The sequence below is a fragment of the Hemitrygon akajei genome, chromosome 16 (genome assembly GCF_048418815.1).
Source record: "Hemitrygon akajei chromosome 16, sHemAka1.3, whole genome shotgun sequence".
NCBI classification, from domain to species: domain Eukaryota; kingdom Metazoa; phylum Chordata; class Chondrichthyes; order Myliobatiformes; family Dasyatidae; genus Hemitrygon; species Hemitrygon akajei.
This window is the reverse complement of record NC_133139.1, coordinates 12,837,946-12,856,960: the sequence shown is the minus strand read 5'-3', so window position 1 is coordinate 12,856,960 and position 19,015 is coordinate 12,837,946. Positions and strand designations below refer to the sequence as shown.

The 19,015-nt window shown below is 42.2% G+C and overlaps 1 protein-coding gene across 1 annotated transcript in view; it reads right to left on the bottom strand.

Annotated features, from left to right (window-relative positions):
* Positions 1-19,015, bottom strand: part of midn (midnolin) — a 35,425-nt gene that overhangs the window by 9,491 nt on the left and 6,919 nt on the right. The window contains 4 exon segments of the mRNA XM_073068268.1: positions 3,232-3,516; positions 4,850-4,967; positions 7,910-8,048; positions 8,050-8,300. Of these exon segments, the coding sequence (XP_072924369.1) occupies positions 3,232-3,516; positions 4,850-4,967; positions 7,910-8,048; positions 8,050-8,300 (793 nt within the window).

Below are 19,015 nucleotides of genomic sequence, written 5' to 3'. Positions count from 1 at the left end.
GAATGAGGAATTCAGGCAAAATATCTTCCTCAGACATAGCAGAAGGGCGATATGGAACTCGCTAGCTGGGGAAGGGATGGTTAAAAGGTAGCGGGCAGACATTTGACTTTCGAGGTAGCTTTAGTTGTGGCAAAAAAAGATTTCCACTCAAGATCAGAAGAAATGGACAAGCCAATAAACAGAAAATCCACAAGAAACTTGGGGGGGGGGGGGCAATCAAAAAAAAATCACAAAATAACACCATGAAATGCCTTCAGCTATCCAATATACAAAACTACTCAGAAAAAACACAACGCCCAAGACTCGGCACGAACAGAAAACAAGGAGGTGGTCAGAGCGTGGCCCGATTTTAAATTTAAGCTACAGCGGAGAAAATCCAATGAATACTCTTTGATACCAAGAAATAATTAAGTTTGGAATTCTTTCTATAAATAAAAGGGGTTGGAGGAGTGTAAGGCTGTCACTGTGCTTCTGCTTTTGAGTGCAAAAGCATCATTGTCAACTATTTCAAGAGGATTTAAATTATTCATGGCTGTGTGTGCAGCAGTCAATGGCCTCTCCTGCCATTTCCTCATTCTGTTCCAAGAAGCTGACCTCATCGACTACAATGTCAGCTGTCTCCACATTTGCCTGAATAGTGCGCGCCTTGTTTGGGTCTTTAAATAGCAAGAGGAAAAATACAAAAGACTCCTCAAAAGACAGAAAAAAAAACCAACAAATTCCCCTTCATAAATTTCTCTGTATGGTATGAGCTGAATGATACACTTTCAGCACGAAGTCAGCGACACACATTAAGAGGCCCACCCCTCACTTCAGGTGACAGATGTTTCGGAAAGCTGATAATTACAGCCACGCTGCAGAGGAGCCTTCACAAGCTGCTGAAGCCTTTATATAAAAAAAACAGGCAGTCCAGGTACTAACAGGCCCCATTTATGGACGCAGTAACACACAGCATTCCCGCGGTACCCATCCCTGTTAATTCCTCCAGCTCCCAAGTGGCGGCTGTTCTATCCGGTTTGACTTTATCAGCAGCTGCTCTAGCACAAGAAAAGCACACGCTACCACTATTGGCTAGCACGCCCTGCTTAACACAGCCTCTGGGAAAGATACGCTGAAAAAAACACCATCAAGCAGACAACAATTAAATGAACACCCTGCTCTGAAATGCATTAAGGCCCATTTGAGCCAGTTTGACATTTTAATGTTATTACCTGTCTACGTTCACTGCCAACAATCCACCCCTGACCTGGTCAACTGTCCTCTAGCCACACCATACAGAGCAGCTTTCTTTTCCACTACCACAATCTGCAACCTTCCCTCCACCTTCAGAATGCATATTGGCAACTACTGGACTATAGGGACTGACATTTCCTCTCCCACTTTGTGCTCAGAAACAGCTCCAGCAGACACCAGCATAACTATCAGAAACTTAGCTGCTGGCCAAATTTCATAGCCCGATCACAAGGGAGGCAGAGATTTTCAAACCAGGTGCCTAGCACAGACTGCAGCGCAAATTCCCCTCAATGTGGGTCAATGCCCAATTGGGAAGCTATTTTTAGCCAGTTCTACTTGATCCACAATGCATCATATGGCATAAACTAGGGCAAAAACTTAATTCTTGTAATACAATTACACTGTTATTTGTCTGCTCTTTTAAACTCTCTAATGGTTGCAATCCATTTCTCCCCCCCCCCCCCCCCAAAATGAGTTAGTGCACAGAGTGCCAAACCTTTCCTCACCAATGCCAGACCAGGGTGAGAGGTAAAAGAATCATTTCTTCTTTCACAAAAACTGTTAATTCCTCATCAACTCACAATCAGGCCCCCCACTTTTCTGAACATGATTTATCCCTCGATTCCTGCTGGAAGTTCACTTGTACTTGGCTTCTTGAGAATGCAGTGCAATGCCTTGTGATTCAATAGCAAGCTACTCAAAGTTAGCTCTACCTGCTACCATGGTTTCTTCCCATATTCCAAGACCTGCAGCTAGGATTAATGCTAGTGAGTTCTGGTCACACTTTGTTAGCACTGGAATCACGGTGGCACTTCCCCCCTCCCCCCCAGCACATTCTCCTTTGTCCTTGATGCAAATGACGCATTTCACTGTACAGTTTGAGGTACATGTGACAAATAAAGCTAATCTCCAAATCATAAACAAACTTGGGGAAAACACTCACCACCAAGACCTGCTCACTTAATAATGGTTGCACAGATACACAAGTAAAACACATCAAAATAAAACAACTCAGCATTAAAGAACAGGGCAATGAAAGTAATGAATATTGAAAGAATACTTAATGCTTTTGGATTGTATTGTTTAATTGGCATTTCCTTTGCATCTCAACAATTTACCTACTAGTTTTTTTAAAAATAACTACTTATGTGCGTGTAACTGCTTAGTATGTTTCCTAGTGGCCCCAGTATGTACTGTATATGCAGCTGTTCAGTGCATCTCCTAGTGGTTATGTCTGTACGATTCTGGAAAGGTCTGGAAGCTTTTCTGGTGGTACATTGTTTGAATGGGGGCATCTGAATGGCTGAGTCTTGTCTGCATATTTGAATAGCATGTTTCTTATCTATGGGTAAAAAGAGCTGACCAGTTAGTGGTGCAATCTTTTTGCTTCTCTCTCCCTTCTCCTTCTAGCCTCTGTTCCTGCTACTGTCTGTTTTCAATTTTCTTTGTTCTATTAACACATGAACCACCAGGTTCAGGAACAGTTACTACCCCTCAACCATCAGGCTCCTCAATACTTATTATTTTCCTTTAATACTTGCAGTTTGTCGTCTTCTGGTTAAACTGTCTTTCATTGATTCTATTGATTTATTGAGTATATCCACAAGAAAATGAATTTCAGGGTTGTATATGGTGACATATATACTTTGATAATAAATTTACTTTGAACTTTAATAAAACTATCACAAAGCTACAAGTTTTGGGCCTTGCTCCTGACTTTTGAAAGATCCTCGAATTATAAATATCAGAATGCAATAACGTGCTAGATGCAAACGTGGCCTACCCATCTCCATTGTAAAAAGACTACACCACACAAGCATCTATACCTGGTGTGTTGAGATATTAAGGTCATAGCTTGGAGGGAAGCTACGAAGTGGATCAGTCATTTCACAGCTTCGCTCCAAGCAAATGAACGGACGCAAGGCAGCGTGATTCACAGGATCACTGGTTTTGAGGAAGACCTCTGATGGTCGAGTAAACTGTGCCGCAGTGACTCACCGTTGGATTTGCACATCCTGATCTGGCTCTGGCACTGGACGAGGGAATGCAGTGGTTGCTGGGCTGTATCTTCAGAGGTAGTTTTGTTCGAGCAGCTGGGGGAAGGTGGCGAAGGGGACGGCGGGCTGGGCGCGCACTGTGTCTGACAACGCAGCTGTGCCAGGGAGTGGGGCATCCCCTGGTAGTGGCGGGTCGCGCTCAGCAGATCATTGAGGATCTGCAAGATGGTGGTGATGTCGCGGCGAGGTCTCCCAGTGCTGTCTTGGCAGTTTGGGTGCAAAGTGCCTAATTTGGGAAGGAAGAAAAAGCAAAAAGTAAATTAATGACAAATACCACAAACAGGAAGATTTTACCATCAAGAACACCTTTTGAAGGCAATGCCTCCAAAAAAGGCAGCATTTACAATTAAAGACTCACAGCACCCAAGACTTGCCCTCTTCTCATTACTACCATCAGACTGGAGGTACAGGAACACAAAAACACACACTCGTGTTAAAAACAGCTTCTTCCCCTCCACCATCAAATTTCTGAATGGACAATGAACCCTTGAACACTACCTCACTATTTCCCCCCTCTTTTTCCATTTTTTAAAAAATTCTAAATAATAAGAAAAATTTCATTATGTATTGCACTATACTGCTGCCACAGAACACCAAACTTCATGACATGTGTCAGAGATAATAAACCAGGTTGTGATGCACACCATAATATTGCCATAACCCAAAACACTTCCTGTGCTGCTGGGAGCAAAAAATTAAATTCTTTTAGCCATCAAAAGACAACGTAGGATTTGGAGAGGACTCCATGTGGGGAATGGAAAACTATACAATACATTTTAGTACAGGGGCTCCTAACTCTTTTTTTATGCCATGGGCCACTACCATTAACCGAGGGGGCTGCGGACCCCAGGCTGGGAATCAGTCCCTGCTTTAATGGCTGAAAAGTAAATTCCCAGTTCGAAAGGGACATCAGGGGCAGCATACTTGGAAGGAGCTGCCAGAAAGTGGCTGGGTCAGGCACATTACTTCAAAGTAAATTTATTTTCAAAGTACATACAGTATATGTCGCCATATACTACCCTGAGATTCATTTTCTTGGTGGCATTTACATGAAAATAAAACAAACAGAATTTAGATCAGCAAAAATGTAAAAGTCTTTTAGATAGGTACATGGATAGAACTGGGTTGGAGAGCTACAGGCTGAGTGCAGGCAGATGGGACTAGCTCAGTGGGGAACACAACATTGATGGATCGGGCCTTATGGACTCTTTCCATATGGAAGGACCAAATGAAGGAACGCAAGAAAACTTCATAAAAAGCAATACTAACAGGGATGGCCAATGTCACATTCCTGATGAAGGATCTCAGCCCAAAATATCAAGCATATGTTCCCCTTCATAGATGCTGCCTGACTTGAGTTCCTCCAGCATTGTGTGTGTGTGTTGCTCTGGATTTCCAGCATCTGCAGAATCTCTTTGCCTGAAGTCATAACTGCTTAAAGGAGCTGAAAATCTGACTTCCTTCAATCAGTACCTACTCCCAAACATCCACCACCCATTTTGACAACTTTAATAAAAATCTAGAAAGGGTTTGAACAAAAGCCGAAGGCTTTGAATTACCTGAGAAGGTTCCGGAGAAAACTCCAGGGGCATGGTTAACAAAGCTCTCGATAATGGCACCTGGTTTCCGAGACTTGCCTGAAGCAGTTGGACTAGTGTTTCTTGTACTGCAGTCACCCTGGGAAAGAAATTGTTCAATGTCAGCACCGCCCAAATAACAAAAATAAAAGCATATAGCAGTGTGATCGTGAGAAACAGTTGGCACAATGAACTCATTGACCAAGGTTCGATTCCCGCCGATGCCTGTAAGGTGTTTATACATTATCCGTGACAATATGCGCTTCCTCCGGGTGCTCCGGCTTCCAACGACGTACTTAAGCAAGTTTAAGCAAGTCGTAGGCATGTCATGTTGACACCAGAAGTGTGATGACACTCAAGGGCCCCTAGTACATCTGATACTGTGTTGGTCGCTGATGCAGGACAACGTATTTTACTGCAAGTTTTGATGTACATGTGACAAATAAAAGGATTTTAAAAGACTCGCTTTACCTTTTAGCATTTCACCATGTATTGTCCATCTCTTTATTGCATAAGTTCCTAACTTGGGGTCTACAGATCCCTCGCTTAATGATAGGGGTCTATGGCTTAAAAAAAAAGTGCTTGGGAACCCCTGCTTTATTGTCTTGTAACATCTAGTACAACACTATCAAATTGCTATCAACACCCACATTTACAGAATGTGCTGAAAAAACCCAGCATTGATGTATCAATGCTTATTACTGAGAAGAATCAGTGTGAACCAGATTTCATGTACAGATGCCAGTCTGTTTCCTGATTTCCCTCCCATCTGAATTAAAAAAAAATGAACGGTTTGCACTGCCACTGAGATTCAGCCTCTTAATGGAATGCAAGGCAGGAAGCTGGGAGAACACAAGACTCACAGATAAGATGACTGATGGTATGTGGCCCTTCTTCCTGCCGATAGAGAGCACTTCCTGGCCCGGCGACAATGCGGCCGTTTGTACGACTGCACCTAATCTGGCGTCTTTGCCCCTCAGCGGCTCTGGACGGTCCCATGTATTCAGTGGTTAATTAAACCGATTAACAGGGCAAGCCTACACTAATGCAAACTATACATCACCAGTTAAAGCAATTCCGTTCTCTCGTAGACCCATCTGAGCTGGCCATTATAGCTAATCAGGGACAGCTAAGCTCTATAATAAATTATCTTAATTTCAACTCGGTTAAGGCTTTTGGCAGGCACAGCAAATAGGCAGCTGACAATTCCCAACAGATACCACGGCCAAGAACGTGGCTATCAGCAAAAGACATCAATAAAACAGCTTCCTATTACTTTCATAATCTCAAATAAACCCAGAATTGTTCCTTGCATTTCCTTTCAAGATTAGTCCATTAAAAAAGTAAACTATAATATTTATCAATGGAACAGGTCCAATGTTAATATCAGCCACTATGCAGAATGTTAAAAAATGCTAATGCATTTAAAATGGAGAGATGGGAGCGAGCAGATTATGTTTTATAAATTTAAAATGTTGCTGGATTTCCCTTCTGGTTTTCTGTTAAGAGTACCAAGTCCTCTCACTTTCAAGGACCCTAAAATTCATGTTCTTAGTACTATTTACTTCTTTCTGTATTTGCATAGTGGTTTTTGTGTATAGTTTCTCTTTGATTCTGTTGCATTTCTTTGTACTACTGTGAATGCCTGCAAAAAAAACCCTGGGTGACAATCACGTACTTTGACAGTAAATTTACTTTTGAACTTGACAAAAGTCCCCTTTTATCAAGTGTCCCCAATTCTTCCAGCCCCTCAACCTCCAACGGTGTGCTGAAAGTGTTAATACACACTTGAGGTTGAGGTTCCAAAGATACCCCTTGGTCCTGCGGCCACACAACCCTTCTCGATGTCCGCATTCTAGTGGGCAACTGAACACGGGAACACACTTGGGATTACTGCTCCAGCACCGGATTTATTCATGAACACCGATAAAGAGCCTTCAGCCCAGGGTTCATGACCATCAACCACCCACTTCGACACTCCTAATTCTACAATAATCCCTTCATTTTCACCCACTTATCAACAAACTAAATAAAGAAAAGGACGTGGCCAGCAACCCCAGACATCTTTGGAATCTAGAGGAAAGTAGACAAGATCACAGCAGGAACATGCAAACAAGGTCAGATTGAATTAGGGCCTCTGCTACCACAGGACAGTGGTTGCTGTACGACCTTTTGACCCCACTAGCTGGAAATGGAGGACTGGTAGGTACAAATTCCTCTCTTCCCGTAGTTTTCGAAAAGATTAGCTTTATTTGTCACATGTATATTGAAAGATACAGTGAAATATATCATTTGTATCAATGACCAATGCAGTCCGAGGATTGTGCAAGTGATGCTGTGACTCTGGCGCAGAGTATGCCCACAACTTGCCACCTTAACCCACATGTCTTTTTGAACTACGGGAGGAAACCAGAGCACCCAGAGGAAACCTACACAGTCCAAACTCCTTACGGACAGTGTCTGGAATTGAACCCTGATCAGCAGCACCCTAAAGCATTAGTCTAGCTGCTACGATACCGTGCAATCATCTCGATTCCTTTTACCCTAAGGTCAACGACCGGTCTCAGTGAGGACACTGAATATTCAAATACCGAAAGGCCTGGATGTGGAGAGGATGCTTCCATCAGCAGGAAAGGCTAGCATCTTGGGGCAAAGCCTCAGAACTAAGAGGAGAAATTTCTCCAGCCAGAAGGCAGTGAACCCTTGGAATTCGTTACAACAGAGAGCTAGGAAGGCAGAGTCATTGGGCATATTTCAGGTAGAGATTTACAGGTTTTTGATTGGTAAGGGGGTTAAGAATTACAGGGAGAAGACAGGAAAAAGGGTTTAAAAAACACAACACAGACACGATTGAATGACAGCCCAGACTCAATAGGCTTAATGACCCAAATCTGGTCCTATATTCTATGGTCTAGTCATGATTTTGGATTGTGCACAAATATTCTAAAGCCAAAGAATAACCAAGTTTACGATTCGCCCGGCTGTAAACAATGCAAGACCATTTCAGGTAGTTCTAGCATCAACGAGTTTGATTGATCCTACCTCAGTACAAGACGAAGCAGCGATGTTATGGCTGGCTGTTGACGCGCTGGCCCCGTGTGACCTAAACGACCCGGCAGTGACCGAGGCTGGGCGAGCCGTGCTGAAGCAGGTGGTCGTTGCCGCGGGGGCAGGGGCTGGCAGCCATTGCTTGCTGGCAGGCCGCTATGTGGTTACAGCTCGAGGCTCCCACCGCTTGCCGATGAAGTCCTTGAGTACTGGCAAAGCTAGGGGCAGGCGCCCCTCCGCTGCTCTCCCGGCTGGCTATCACGTGCCTGTGCTGGAGCTGGCTGCCAGCCTGCTGAGCCGCCAACTGGAGCTGAACAAACATCATGTGATCGCCAACCCGCAGGGCAAGTGTCAAAGGTGACCGTCCAGACAGAAAGTCATTGACCTGAAAGGGAAAAAAAACAAAATGACTTAAAACTTTTGAAGCGGCTTAAGTAAGTGGCATCTGCTTACTTCTAACCCTGTGAAACCAAGTCCTTCAAGAATAGCAGAACTTTCCCAAGCACTCTGGCCAACACAGTTACCACTCAGTGGACTGCGACAAATATGAATATTCCAGTCATTATAAAAACTACTGCACTTCAAAGGAGACCGTGGATGGTCCCAACCCCCCAGTTGTGAAACGAAGAGGGCTGCACATGAAGCTGCCAATCTCTTCCCATAAAAACACAGCACGACAAAAATGCCAACTGAAGCTCTTACAACCTCACTCCTGGGAGAGGAAGGACCTTCGCCGAGAAGCCACAAGATGGGTTAACACTGGGGACAATTTGAAAGACTAGCCCAGGATAGAGGTGCTGTCAGTGGCCCAAGCTCCAGTAGGGGCGATGCGCTTAAAGCAAGGGAAAGGAGACTGACCCCCAAATTAGTACTCCATTAATTAAATGGCCATGATATTTCAGAAGTATTCATTTGCCGTAAAGTGAATTCCCTGAAAGAAATGGAACAAGTTGAACTGAACCCTCAATTTCTTGCACTAATTCATGCAAAAATTAATTATTTCATTCAAGCCCTGCTTCTCTCAGATTAACCCTACTGGGGAGGAAATTAAACTGCTGTAGAAAGACAAGACATTGTGAAGTTTGCAGATAACTTATTGGGAGACTACATTTGAACAAGCTTGTGAAATTATGTGCTTATTTACTCAGCGGTCACTTTATTAAGTACACATGCTCATTAATGCAAATATCTAATCAGCCAATCATGTGGCATCAGCTCAATGCAGAAAAGCAGGCAGACATGGTCAAGAGGTCAGTTGTTGTTCAGACCAAACATCAGAATGGGGAAGAACTGTGAACCACCTTGCAACAATTATTGGTGACAAGTCAGGGTTGGTTCAAGTCTCTCAGAAACTGATCTCCTAGGACTTCACACACAACAGCCTCTAGAGTTTGCAGAGAATGGTGTAGAATTTTTTTAAAAAATCCTTGTTAAAAAGCACCTTGTTAACGAGAGGTCAGAGGAGAATGGCCAGACTGGTCCAAGCTCACAGAAGGCGACAGTAACTCAAATAGCCACATGTTACAACAGTGGTGTGCAGAAGAGCATCTCCTTGACAAAAGTCAAAACTTTTAGTGGATGGGCCTTAGCAGGTGAAGACCATGAACATACACTCAGTGGCTACTTAAGTACAGGAGATACCTAATAAAGTAGCTGCCCAGTCTAAGTAGAGCTGGTATTTTAAGCAAAAAACATTTTTCTATTTCTCTTTGAGGAGATTGTAGAAAAATAAAAATGTGGAAATTCACATGCACAAAAAAAAAGACAGCTACACCACAATACACTGTTACCATCAGCGATGGGTCACCAGGACAATAACTCAACTGACACATTTTCAAAGGAGTGTAAAGGCCACTTTAAAGAGGCAATCTTTTACTTAGCTGGGAAGCAATCAATAGAGCTCAAGGTTCATTGCAATAAAGGAATTACTTTGCAATCTGTTTTTGGTAACTGTCAAAAACTACAGGTTAACCTTTAAATTTGTACATGCCTTCTTTGCCACTTCCAATTTCTGATGCAGATCATGTAAAACTCTGGATTCTACACATTTAATATTCAGGGAGCTTCCCCCCGCCCCCTCCAGGTTCTTCATACCCATGTAAGAATCCATCTACAATGCTGAAAAAGTTTTCCAACTGCTGGATGCAGAATTGTCTACATGTTGCTGACACAAGGGCTACTTGCAGTGATCAAATGAATAACAATAGTTTTTCTACCTGGAGGCGTTAAAATTAGTGTTCTGTTTTGAAGGCAGCCACTTGATTTTGGAGCATAGAACAAAGGCGTTACACCTGAGCTCTACACCCCTCCCACTGCGTCTGGATGTTGTCGGAGGACTTCCCTCCTGGGGGAGATCTAGCATCACGGAGCACTGGGCCTCACTGTGGCGAAGCGATTAGCGCAACACTACAGCAGCACGAGGGCACTGGAGTCCAGAGTTCGTATCCAGCACCACCCGTAAGGAGCTTGTACGTTCCCCCTGCGACTGCTTGCTTCCTCTGGGTGCCTCGATTTCCTCCCACAGTGCAAAGATGCAACGGTTAGGTGAAATGGTCACTGTAAATCATCCTGCAATTAGACCAGGGTGGATTCCTGGCCGATGTAGCTCATTGGACCAGAAGGGCCTGTTCCACGTTGTATTTCTAAGTAAATAGTTTTGAGTTTGCTTTTTAAGAACACACAAGGTAGAATTTCTTAAATGGCCACCAATCGGAATCCTCTCCCCCCCCCCCCCCCCAAGAGAACGGTGAATGCAGAGTCATTGATTATTCAAGGCCAAGACAGAATGATCTTTTATCTATGGCAGGTCAAGGGTCACAGGGGCCAGGCATGAAAAATGGAGCAGACAGCACAATCAGAGCAGCCGGGACCCCCCACTCAGTAGCAAAGCCGGCCCAAGGTGCCATATGACCCACTTCCCTCTGCTCTGTCAGAGAAGCTTTCTTTTAAGGATCAGTGAACAAACAGGAGTTAGTGCCTCCTTCCTCTCACACTCCAGCCAGACAGACCGACGTTTCGGGCCAAGACCCTTCATCAGGACTAACCGAAAGGAAAGAAAACCCCAAAGCCCAACAGTGCAAGTAATATATTTTCAAAAAAAAAGCAGCAGCAATTAGCTAAGTAATGCATTTTGAGAAAATCAGAACTGCTGAGACCAAATCTCCACATCAGCTGGTAACAAAGGGTGCCTTCTAATCTTCATTTAATTTTCTGCTCCAGGGAAACAGACACATGGGTTTGCATCCTACCAAGGCATTCAGCTCAGTCTAATATTCATGGCTGCAATTAATTCTGTATACTTTCATGTCAAAAATCGCTTGCGTGTTGCCGCTTAGCCTATAGAGCCCATACTCCAGGGACTCGAAAGGCAGGCATAGCTGTTTTATACATCTGCGCTGCATGTCTATTTAAATTACCCAATGCCTGGCTGCAGTTAGCTTGCAACAGCTTAGTGCTGAATCAACAGCAATTCAGATGACGCGCACGCTTAGCTTTTACATCCAGTCGCGTCTCCACTCATTTACGGCAGATCTGCATCGCCACAGCGGGCACTTTATTAGGCAAGCCCAATCGGCCAATCGGGTGAAAGCAACTCGATACATAAAAAGCATGCAGACACGGTCAAGAGGGTCCCGAGTACGTTGGCATTTCCGACTTGGAATTATAATCACGAGCAGTCAAGAGATGCACAGTGTGGACCGGGGGGTCCGCAGGAAAGAAGAGCAGAGAAAGAGAGCAAAGTGGAAAAAGTGGTTGAGTAGTCCCATTTCCGTTCAGTTTGTGCACCAGAGCAGCTTTATAAAGAACCAGTTTCAAATGGCTTGGTTCATTTTTTATTGATACACCGAGTGAGGGAGGCCCTTCAAGCCATGCTGCCCAGCAAACCCCCCCCTCCCATCTTAAACCAAGCCCAATTTACAATGACCAACTAAACTACCAACTGGTAGGTCTGTGGACTGTGGGAGGAAAACAGTGCATCCAGAGGAAACCCACGCAGTCATGGGGAGAACGTACAAACGCCTTACAGGCAGCAGCAGGAATTGAACCCGAGTCGCTGGTACCGTAAAGCATTGTGCTAACTACTACACTACCATGCTGCCCTATTTTTGTGCATAGTCATATTGAGGAACCTTTGTATGTCACCCTCCACAACACCAAACCTTCTATAAACTGCACCACATTCAGTGAATCCAACAGCTGAACTCTGGTGTCGTTACAACATCTATGGAGCTGGCAGGTAATCTAGGAATTTCACTGTCTGATGGCCACTCATCGCCATCTTCTGAGACCAGTCACCCGATTGTTAGGGAAAGCAGATGGGTAAAAAAAAATAGATAATCTGCTTGGACAGAGTAAACTTTCAATGTTTGTCAGTTATCCAAGGAGACGAGGCCCAATGCAGGAACACAATGTTCAGAGGGGAAGCAAAATTTCCAAGTGCATTCCTAGCATCCTTTGAGCAAGGAAGTTAAGCAAATTGAAGGCCTGCATTCATTCTGAAAACACCAAGTTTATTGGAAGGGATGAACCTGTATGAAAGGATACTTTAGATCACACACACACACACACAGAGTCAGGCAGCAGGAGTAAACAATCAATGCTTCAGACAGAGACCCTTCATCAGGACTGGAAAGGAAGGGAGTGGATGGGCAATGGGAGAAGCAGCCAGAGGCACTGCACTTTGTGTGTAGTTCTGGATTTCCAGAGTCTGCAGAATCTCGTGTTTATTTTAGATTTAATGCCTGTTTTAGAAGGAAGGCTTCTGAGCAGTCTAATAAACCTTATTGCTCTAATTTTGGCATTCCAATATTACGGTCTGCATTTCGTCTGCTTTTGCGAGATTTAGTTTTCCCTGTTCCTCATATCCATTAGACTGTAAAATTATAATCAAATTAATATAGGACAACACTCCAATGGACTTTCTCTGACAATCCTACTTTGATACTGACAGTACCACTTCACTAAAACATACTGCAGTAACTCTTGTTAACAATGGGGGAAGAGAGATATTCCTATCCATCTCCAAACACACAAAAATTCTATCTGCATGCATTACAAGCAATGAATCAGAAAGTAATTACAGCCATGTTTCAAGGTTATGCAGCTCCAGTAAAAAGAGCAAGTAATTTCTCTTCCCCCACCACTCTAAACAATGGGAACTTGACCCTGGGGTTAGATATTTTTGTACTCCCAGGTCCTTTGTAGTGAATCCATCAAAATATGCGCCTACACCTCAAAGCCAGAGTGCACAATTAACTTCCAACAAGAAATGCAAGTTCTATCCAACATTTGACAAATCAATCAAAATTTAGTTTGTTGACCCCCCCAAACTAACTGAGTCTTGAACTCAATTAATTAGGCTTTGTTTTAAATTGTTCCTCTCAAATGCAGGTGAGCATTTGGCCTTTGGTTTTCCAGCATCAGAAAAATAGTTCAAAATACAATTAGCTTGCAGCCAATAAATTACTAACTGTTGTTTTATCAGTTCCACTCCAATAAAGCTGAACATTTGGCTTTGTATTAAATTATACAATTGTTGACAACTGGGTGATAGTTTTAAAATATCCAGACTGTCTAATAAGCAGATGTATTTTAAAAAAATCAAATTTTTATAAAGGGGATATTTTTCAAAGAAATGGGAAAAAATAAAAATATTCAAATCTGCATGCAACTTTTGCACTTAACTGTGGTATTATATTCATGAATAGCTTTACAATTATTTGGCTCCCTGGTGAGACTGTCTGGATATACTGAATGACTCGGAGTGGAGAATAGGCACCTAAAGAAAGGTAGTGCAAAATCTGTCTGTATTTACAAGGATTTATGAAAATGAGAGACAACTCATTGAAACATACAGAATTCTTATGGGGAGCAACAAGACAAATTCAGGACAGTTAGAGTGTGTGGAATCAGGAATCAAAGTCACAAAATAAGGGCTTGGCATTCAGGACTACCATGAGAAAGAAGCCCTTCACCCAGAAAGGTAGTGAAACTTTGGAAATTGCTACACTTACTGAGCGTTTAACACAATAACTGATTTTGGATATTTAAAGACAAGAATAATGAATCAAGACAAAAATCAGTTTATGCACTGAACACTAAAAAGCCAGATGGGCCACTCTTGCTTCTGTTCTCACAAAGATATGATTGGACTAGGCAGTTTAAAGGTTTGGCATGGACTAGATGGGCCAAAGGGCCTAATTCTATGCTGTAGCTTTCTATGACTCTATAACTATTTAATTCCCAACCTCAGCTCAGCTGCTGGCCCAGGCTGGTCCTTAAATAGCCTCAATATTCCTCACTGGAACAATTATTCTATGATGACAACTTCCTTTAAACCTAACATGGCCTTGACAGGGAACCTGATCCTCTCGCTTCTAACTCTGAAATCCGCCAATGCAGCTCAGGTGTGTCTGAAGTTGTTAAAAAGCCAGGTGTGGAGTAACACAAGAGGATCTAAAGGCCTTCAAAGAAAATAAAAATGTAAAAAAAATAGGAACTCTTAGCTCACAACAGGATGCCAGTGAAATGGAATCCAAAAATCCTATTTAACACCTGTGCTAGTCTGTTTTGAACTTCAAAACAGCTACATGAAAGTGAAAGCTAAAGATTTTAATGGTTTTGGTGAACACCCTCATAATACGAGAGATCTGCTTGTATGTGGGTTCAGCAGAATAGGGAAGATCATTTCAAGTATCACCATCCCTGATAACTGAATGAACGGATGGCTACATGTCCAAAAAGACTTAGAACTCGGAGGAGATGGGATTGGATTTAAAATCTTCACAGAGCAGAGTTGAAAGACCAAAAGGTACAAACCAACATTTTTTTTGTTTATTCATATTAAGATTTTGAAGTTCATCTTCCCCACCCCCCCAATCCCACACAATATAACTCCTCCTCCATCCAAAAGATCAAAGAGAAAATTTATGCAGTGACGTCTGAAGGAGGTGGGGTGAGAACATTTTAAGAGTGCCTTCAGCCTAAATATATGGAAAATACACAATCACTCTCCTAATCATTAACCCCCTACAAAAAGCCAGCCTTGTATCATGACAAATTATATGGTCAAATTGCAGACACCGAATAAGCAAATGAAAGTATGATGACAGGCCCAAAGGTCATCTGAAATTTCAACATTTTCTCTTCAGTAAGACAGTTTAAACTGGCTCACCACCTACTGACGTCCCTGTGCAATGACACAACTGCGCCGGATTATCAGAAACAGAGAGAGAAAAGAAATCACATTAGCCAAACTGAACAGGTGTTACCCTGATCGCTAGAACCAGAAACGCTTTGGGAGCAGGCTAAAGCAGTACAAATGTAATCTTGCTATGGTGCTGGGATATGAAATGTACTCATTCCTTTCAGGACATACCTTTCATTTCCTTACATCTAAAGGGATATACTTTAAAGGGTGTTGGGAAATGTATACTATCTAGATATAGCCTGGGAGATTTGTAGGCATTTTAAAAATCAATGTAGAATATTACCCTTGGGATTAGAGCTCAGCTTTCCAACTATTTTAGGATTACGGTAAAACTGAACCCCTCACTACTAGAGGGAGCACTGACTGATGTGTGCATTATTAAATCAGATTATACAATTTTTAATTCTAGGTTTGTGAAGGCCTGCAGAACCCAAGCGACCCAACTTTGACAAAACTCAATGGTCTACATCTCACTCATCCCGGCCCTACAAACAGATCATAAATCTAATGCCATCTGCTCAATGGGATTGCAACCCTTTCCCCCAACCCCATCCCCCCCCTCATCCTCTCAAAACACCCCACCCCTCAACTCCTGGTAGGGGCAAAAAGCCTACTTAGAATTCTAAGCATGCTGCTAAACTTAAGCCCCCTGGGATGTATTGATTATGTACCAGAGCGGTACAAATCCCAGACTCGCATAATGCAAGCTGATAAGGAACAGAGCTCAACCTCCCCCTGCATCTTTGAAAAGCCATCTTGCCTTTTTCAACCTACCAGCTGCCAAGGACTAGCTGTAGTCTCTTTGAAGCTTAAGACGCAGGCCCTGACCCTCCTGGGCCTTTCCTTTTAAAAGAAGCTGGGCAGTCTCACTCACACCCACCATATGCAATTGCAGTCATCAGCTAACAAGTCAGTATGGACTATTCAGTTTTTTAAAAAAAATTGGTAGCAGGCACAAACTAAAGCTTCTTTTCCCGATTCAAGCACATATCTGGAAGTTTAGAAAAAAAATCTAACAAAAGAATTTTTGTTTAAACAACAGATCGCTACCGTAAATGCTTTGCCTGGCTCCACACTATAATATGCAAGTAAGGAACATCTACTCTGGTACTGACAGTGAATGAATGAATTGCAGTTTTTTTTTTAAAATAGAGAAAACAGCAAAATGCACTTATCACAGTCAGTTCCAAAATAGCAACTGCACATTTGAAACAGATTTTTTCCTGCCTTGGCTAACTTTCTCTGTTGGTTGGACCCCATACTGCAGTCCAGATTTCATTGACTTTAACTGCAAATTGCTTCAAAAAGATGATCAAATTGAAAAAAGCTGAAAGACATACACTTGCAGTCACAAAATGACAAGCTTGCTAAACTACACACTCTGAAAATTCAGAGCTGACAGATCCATTTACAGAGGTCCCTACAGTTCACAGAAACCCATTTACAGCCTTGTACTGCAATATTCATCAGTATGCAACTCCCCAACACACAAGGCCACCTCAAGTCTTAAACCTATCTTCCTTCAGTACACTATCAATTTACAAATCATATTAGTTTCTCCCCCTCCCCAAAAGCATGCTGAACGAGAGCCAAAAATTGGATGCCATGCACATTGTAACACCATGCCTTAATAAAGACTAACACTTTAAAGCGGAAGTAGATACGCTCTGAATTAGTCAGGGCAGCAATGATTACGAGGAGAAAGCAGGAGACTGGGACTGATAGGGATAATAAATCAGCCGTGATGGAATGGTGAAGTAAACTCGATGGGCTGAAAGGCCCAATTCCGCTCCCATGCCTCAAGGTCTTACTGTGCCACAAGAACTAAACCCATCTTGATACTTAAGCAAGACTTAGAAAACCAAAATAAAGTGCCAATGGGTCCGAGGCTTTTAACTGTAATGAAGCAGGTAGGTGCTCTCATTTCCTACTTCTTCTTGGAATTCATTTAGCAAGCCCACTCGTTCTTTCCAACCGCATTTGTATAAAAACCACAGCCAAGACTATCTCGAAGGTGGTCCCTTGCAACCTAGTCAGTCACGACTGAACCCACTTCACTCATTTAAAAAAAAGAGGAGCGCAGCATCAAACTTTCAGACGTCACGACTGCAGATTCTCCGTCCGCCTCAGATGTAAAGCCATCAGGCATTGTAGACCTCGCCCCCGCACAAAAACAAAAGAGGTTTCACATGCACCTTTTGCACAGCCATATATAGATACATTTAAGAGATCTAAAAAAGTGAGTTGCTACAAAAGCTGTAGGAATACAATACTGACATCTCAATGGCTTCTGCAAAAAACCTCGGAGTGGTGATATGTTTTATTGGGGGGGGGGGGTGAATGATGATTATTCGATTAAAATTTATAGCATCCCTCATGCATTAAAATGCACATAGCTTACACGAGCAGTGGAGAACCAATACCCAAAGAACAAAAGGTCATTCAAATTTTAGCTCTGCTCTACAATACATGCTAATTAGCAAATAAGACAAAGGTAGCCCTTCTGAAAACCTACTCTAAAATCGAAGGATCAGGTGAAAATGGGGTCCTGCACAGCAGTTAACAATAGGCCCTTGCTCCTGCTGTTTCAGCTGACTATTTAAACCAGGTCAGGGGCTTCAGTTAAGATAACGTTTGTATTCAAGCATCATATAAAGAATTATTAATGAATACTTCAGATTTTGTTGCTAGTTTCCCTAACAATCATCTGTTCAGAATATATATACACACACACAGACACCCGTGATGTATGCGTGGATGTTTAGCTCATTTGGAGTGTCTATGTGCATTTTAATTCTGCATTTCAGTGAGCAATTTAAAGAAAAAAAACAGCCTCTATTTTTAATTGCCATGATTTAGTTTGAGTGTTCTATTCCCTGGTCGTCATTAACTGAAGAGACAGCAGCCCACATATATACAAATAAAAAAAGGCACAGACTCATTTTTCATTCATACGCTGGCTGCTAAAAATAACTCCTCACCATGGACACAAAAAGAGTGAAGACAAAAAAAAAACCTGCTATTTTGAAAAGGCCACAGCATGTGGATATGAAATCATTCTCAAGTCTAATTCCATGAATTAGTGCATACAACAAAGGTTCCTTTGATTTCACAACTGTTTATTTCCACCCTTAATAATGCCTTAAATCAAGTTTTTGTCTTAAAAGGGAATAATCTTAACCTGTTCAAAACAGTGTCTCCAATAAATACCACAGTTGCTGCATGCATGTTAAATCTTTAGAGAAGAATGTCTCAAAATATTTCATATTAGCATTATGAAGCTAAATTTGATATTGAGGATTTAAGAAAATATTAGGACAGAGGGGCTTTAAAGAAAATAATTAGCAAAGAAGGGGCAATTGAAGAAGAAATAGAGACCTCTTGTGATTGGAACCCAAATGCTAGAACTGAGCCTGAGAATCTTAAATCATCTTAGAAGGGCTGCAGAAATGAAGGAGATGGGCTGGTTCCATCCAATGCCATATTTGAAGAGAAGTCAGTCAACCATATCCAATTTATAAAGATTGGAAATACCATGCTTAAGTATGCCTTTCAAATTCCAAACAAATAGTACCATACCACAGAGGTTTAAGTAAATACATTCAGGATGTTTAAAGTGGAATCAAGATACAGATCAGAAATTATCAAAAATTGAGAAGAGGTGCCATCTAGAGGGGCTGAAGGGCTTCTTATAGACAATCTGCACTACGTGAAATTGTCCTGAAATAGAAAGTGTTGTTTTAATAAAAATATTTAAAACTTTGAAGTTTTTAAGAACTACAAGTTTCAATTGAAAAGCACTCATTTTGCATTGCTACTCGGTTAAAAATAGCCTTCATCATGGACACAAAAAGACCAATAACAAAAAAAAACATTTCAAAAAGGCCACA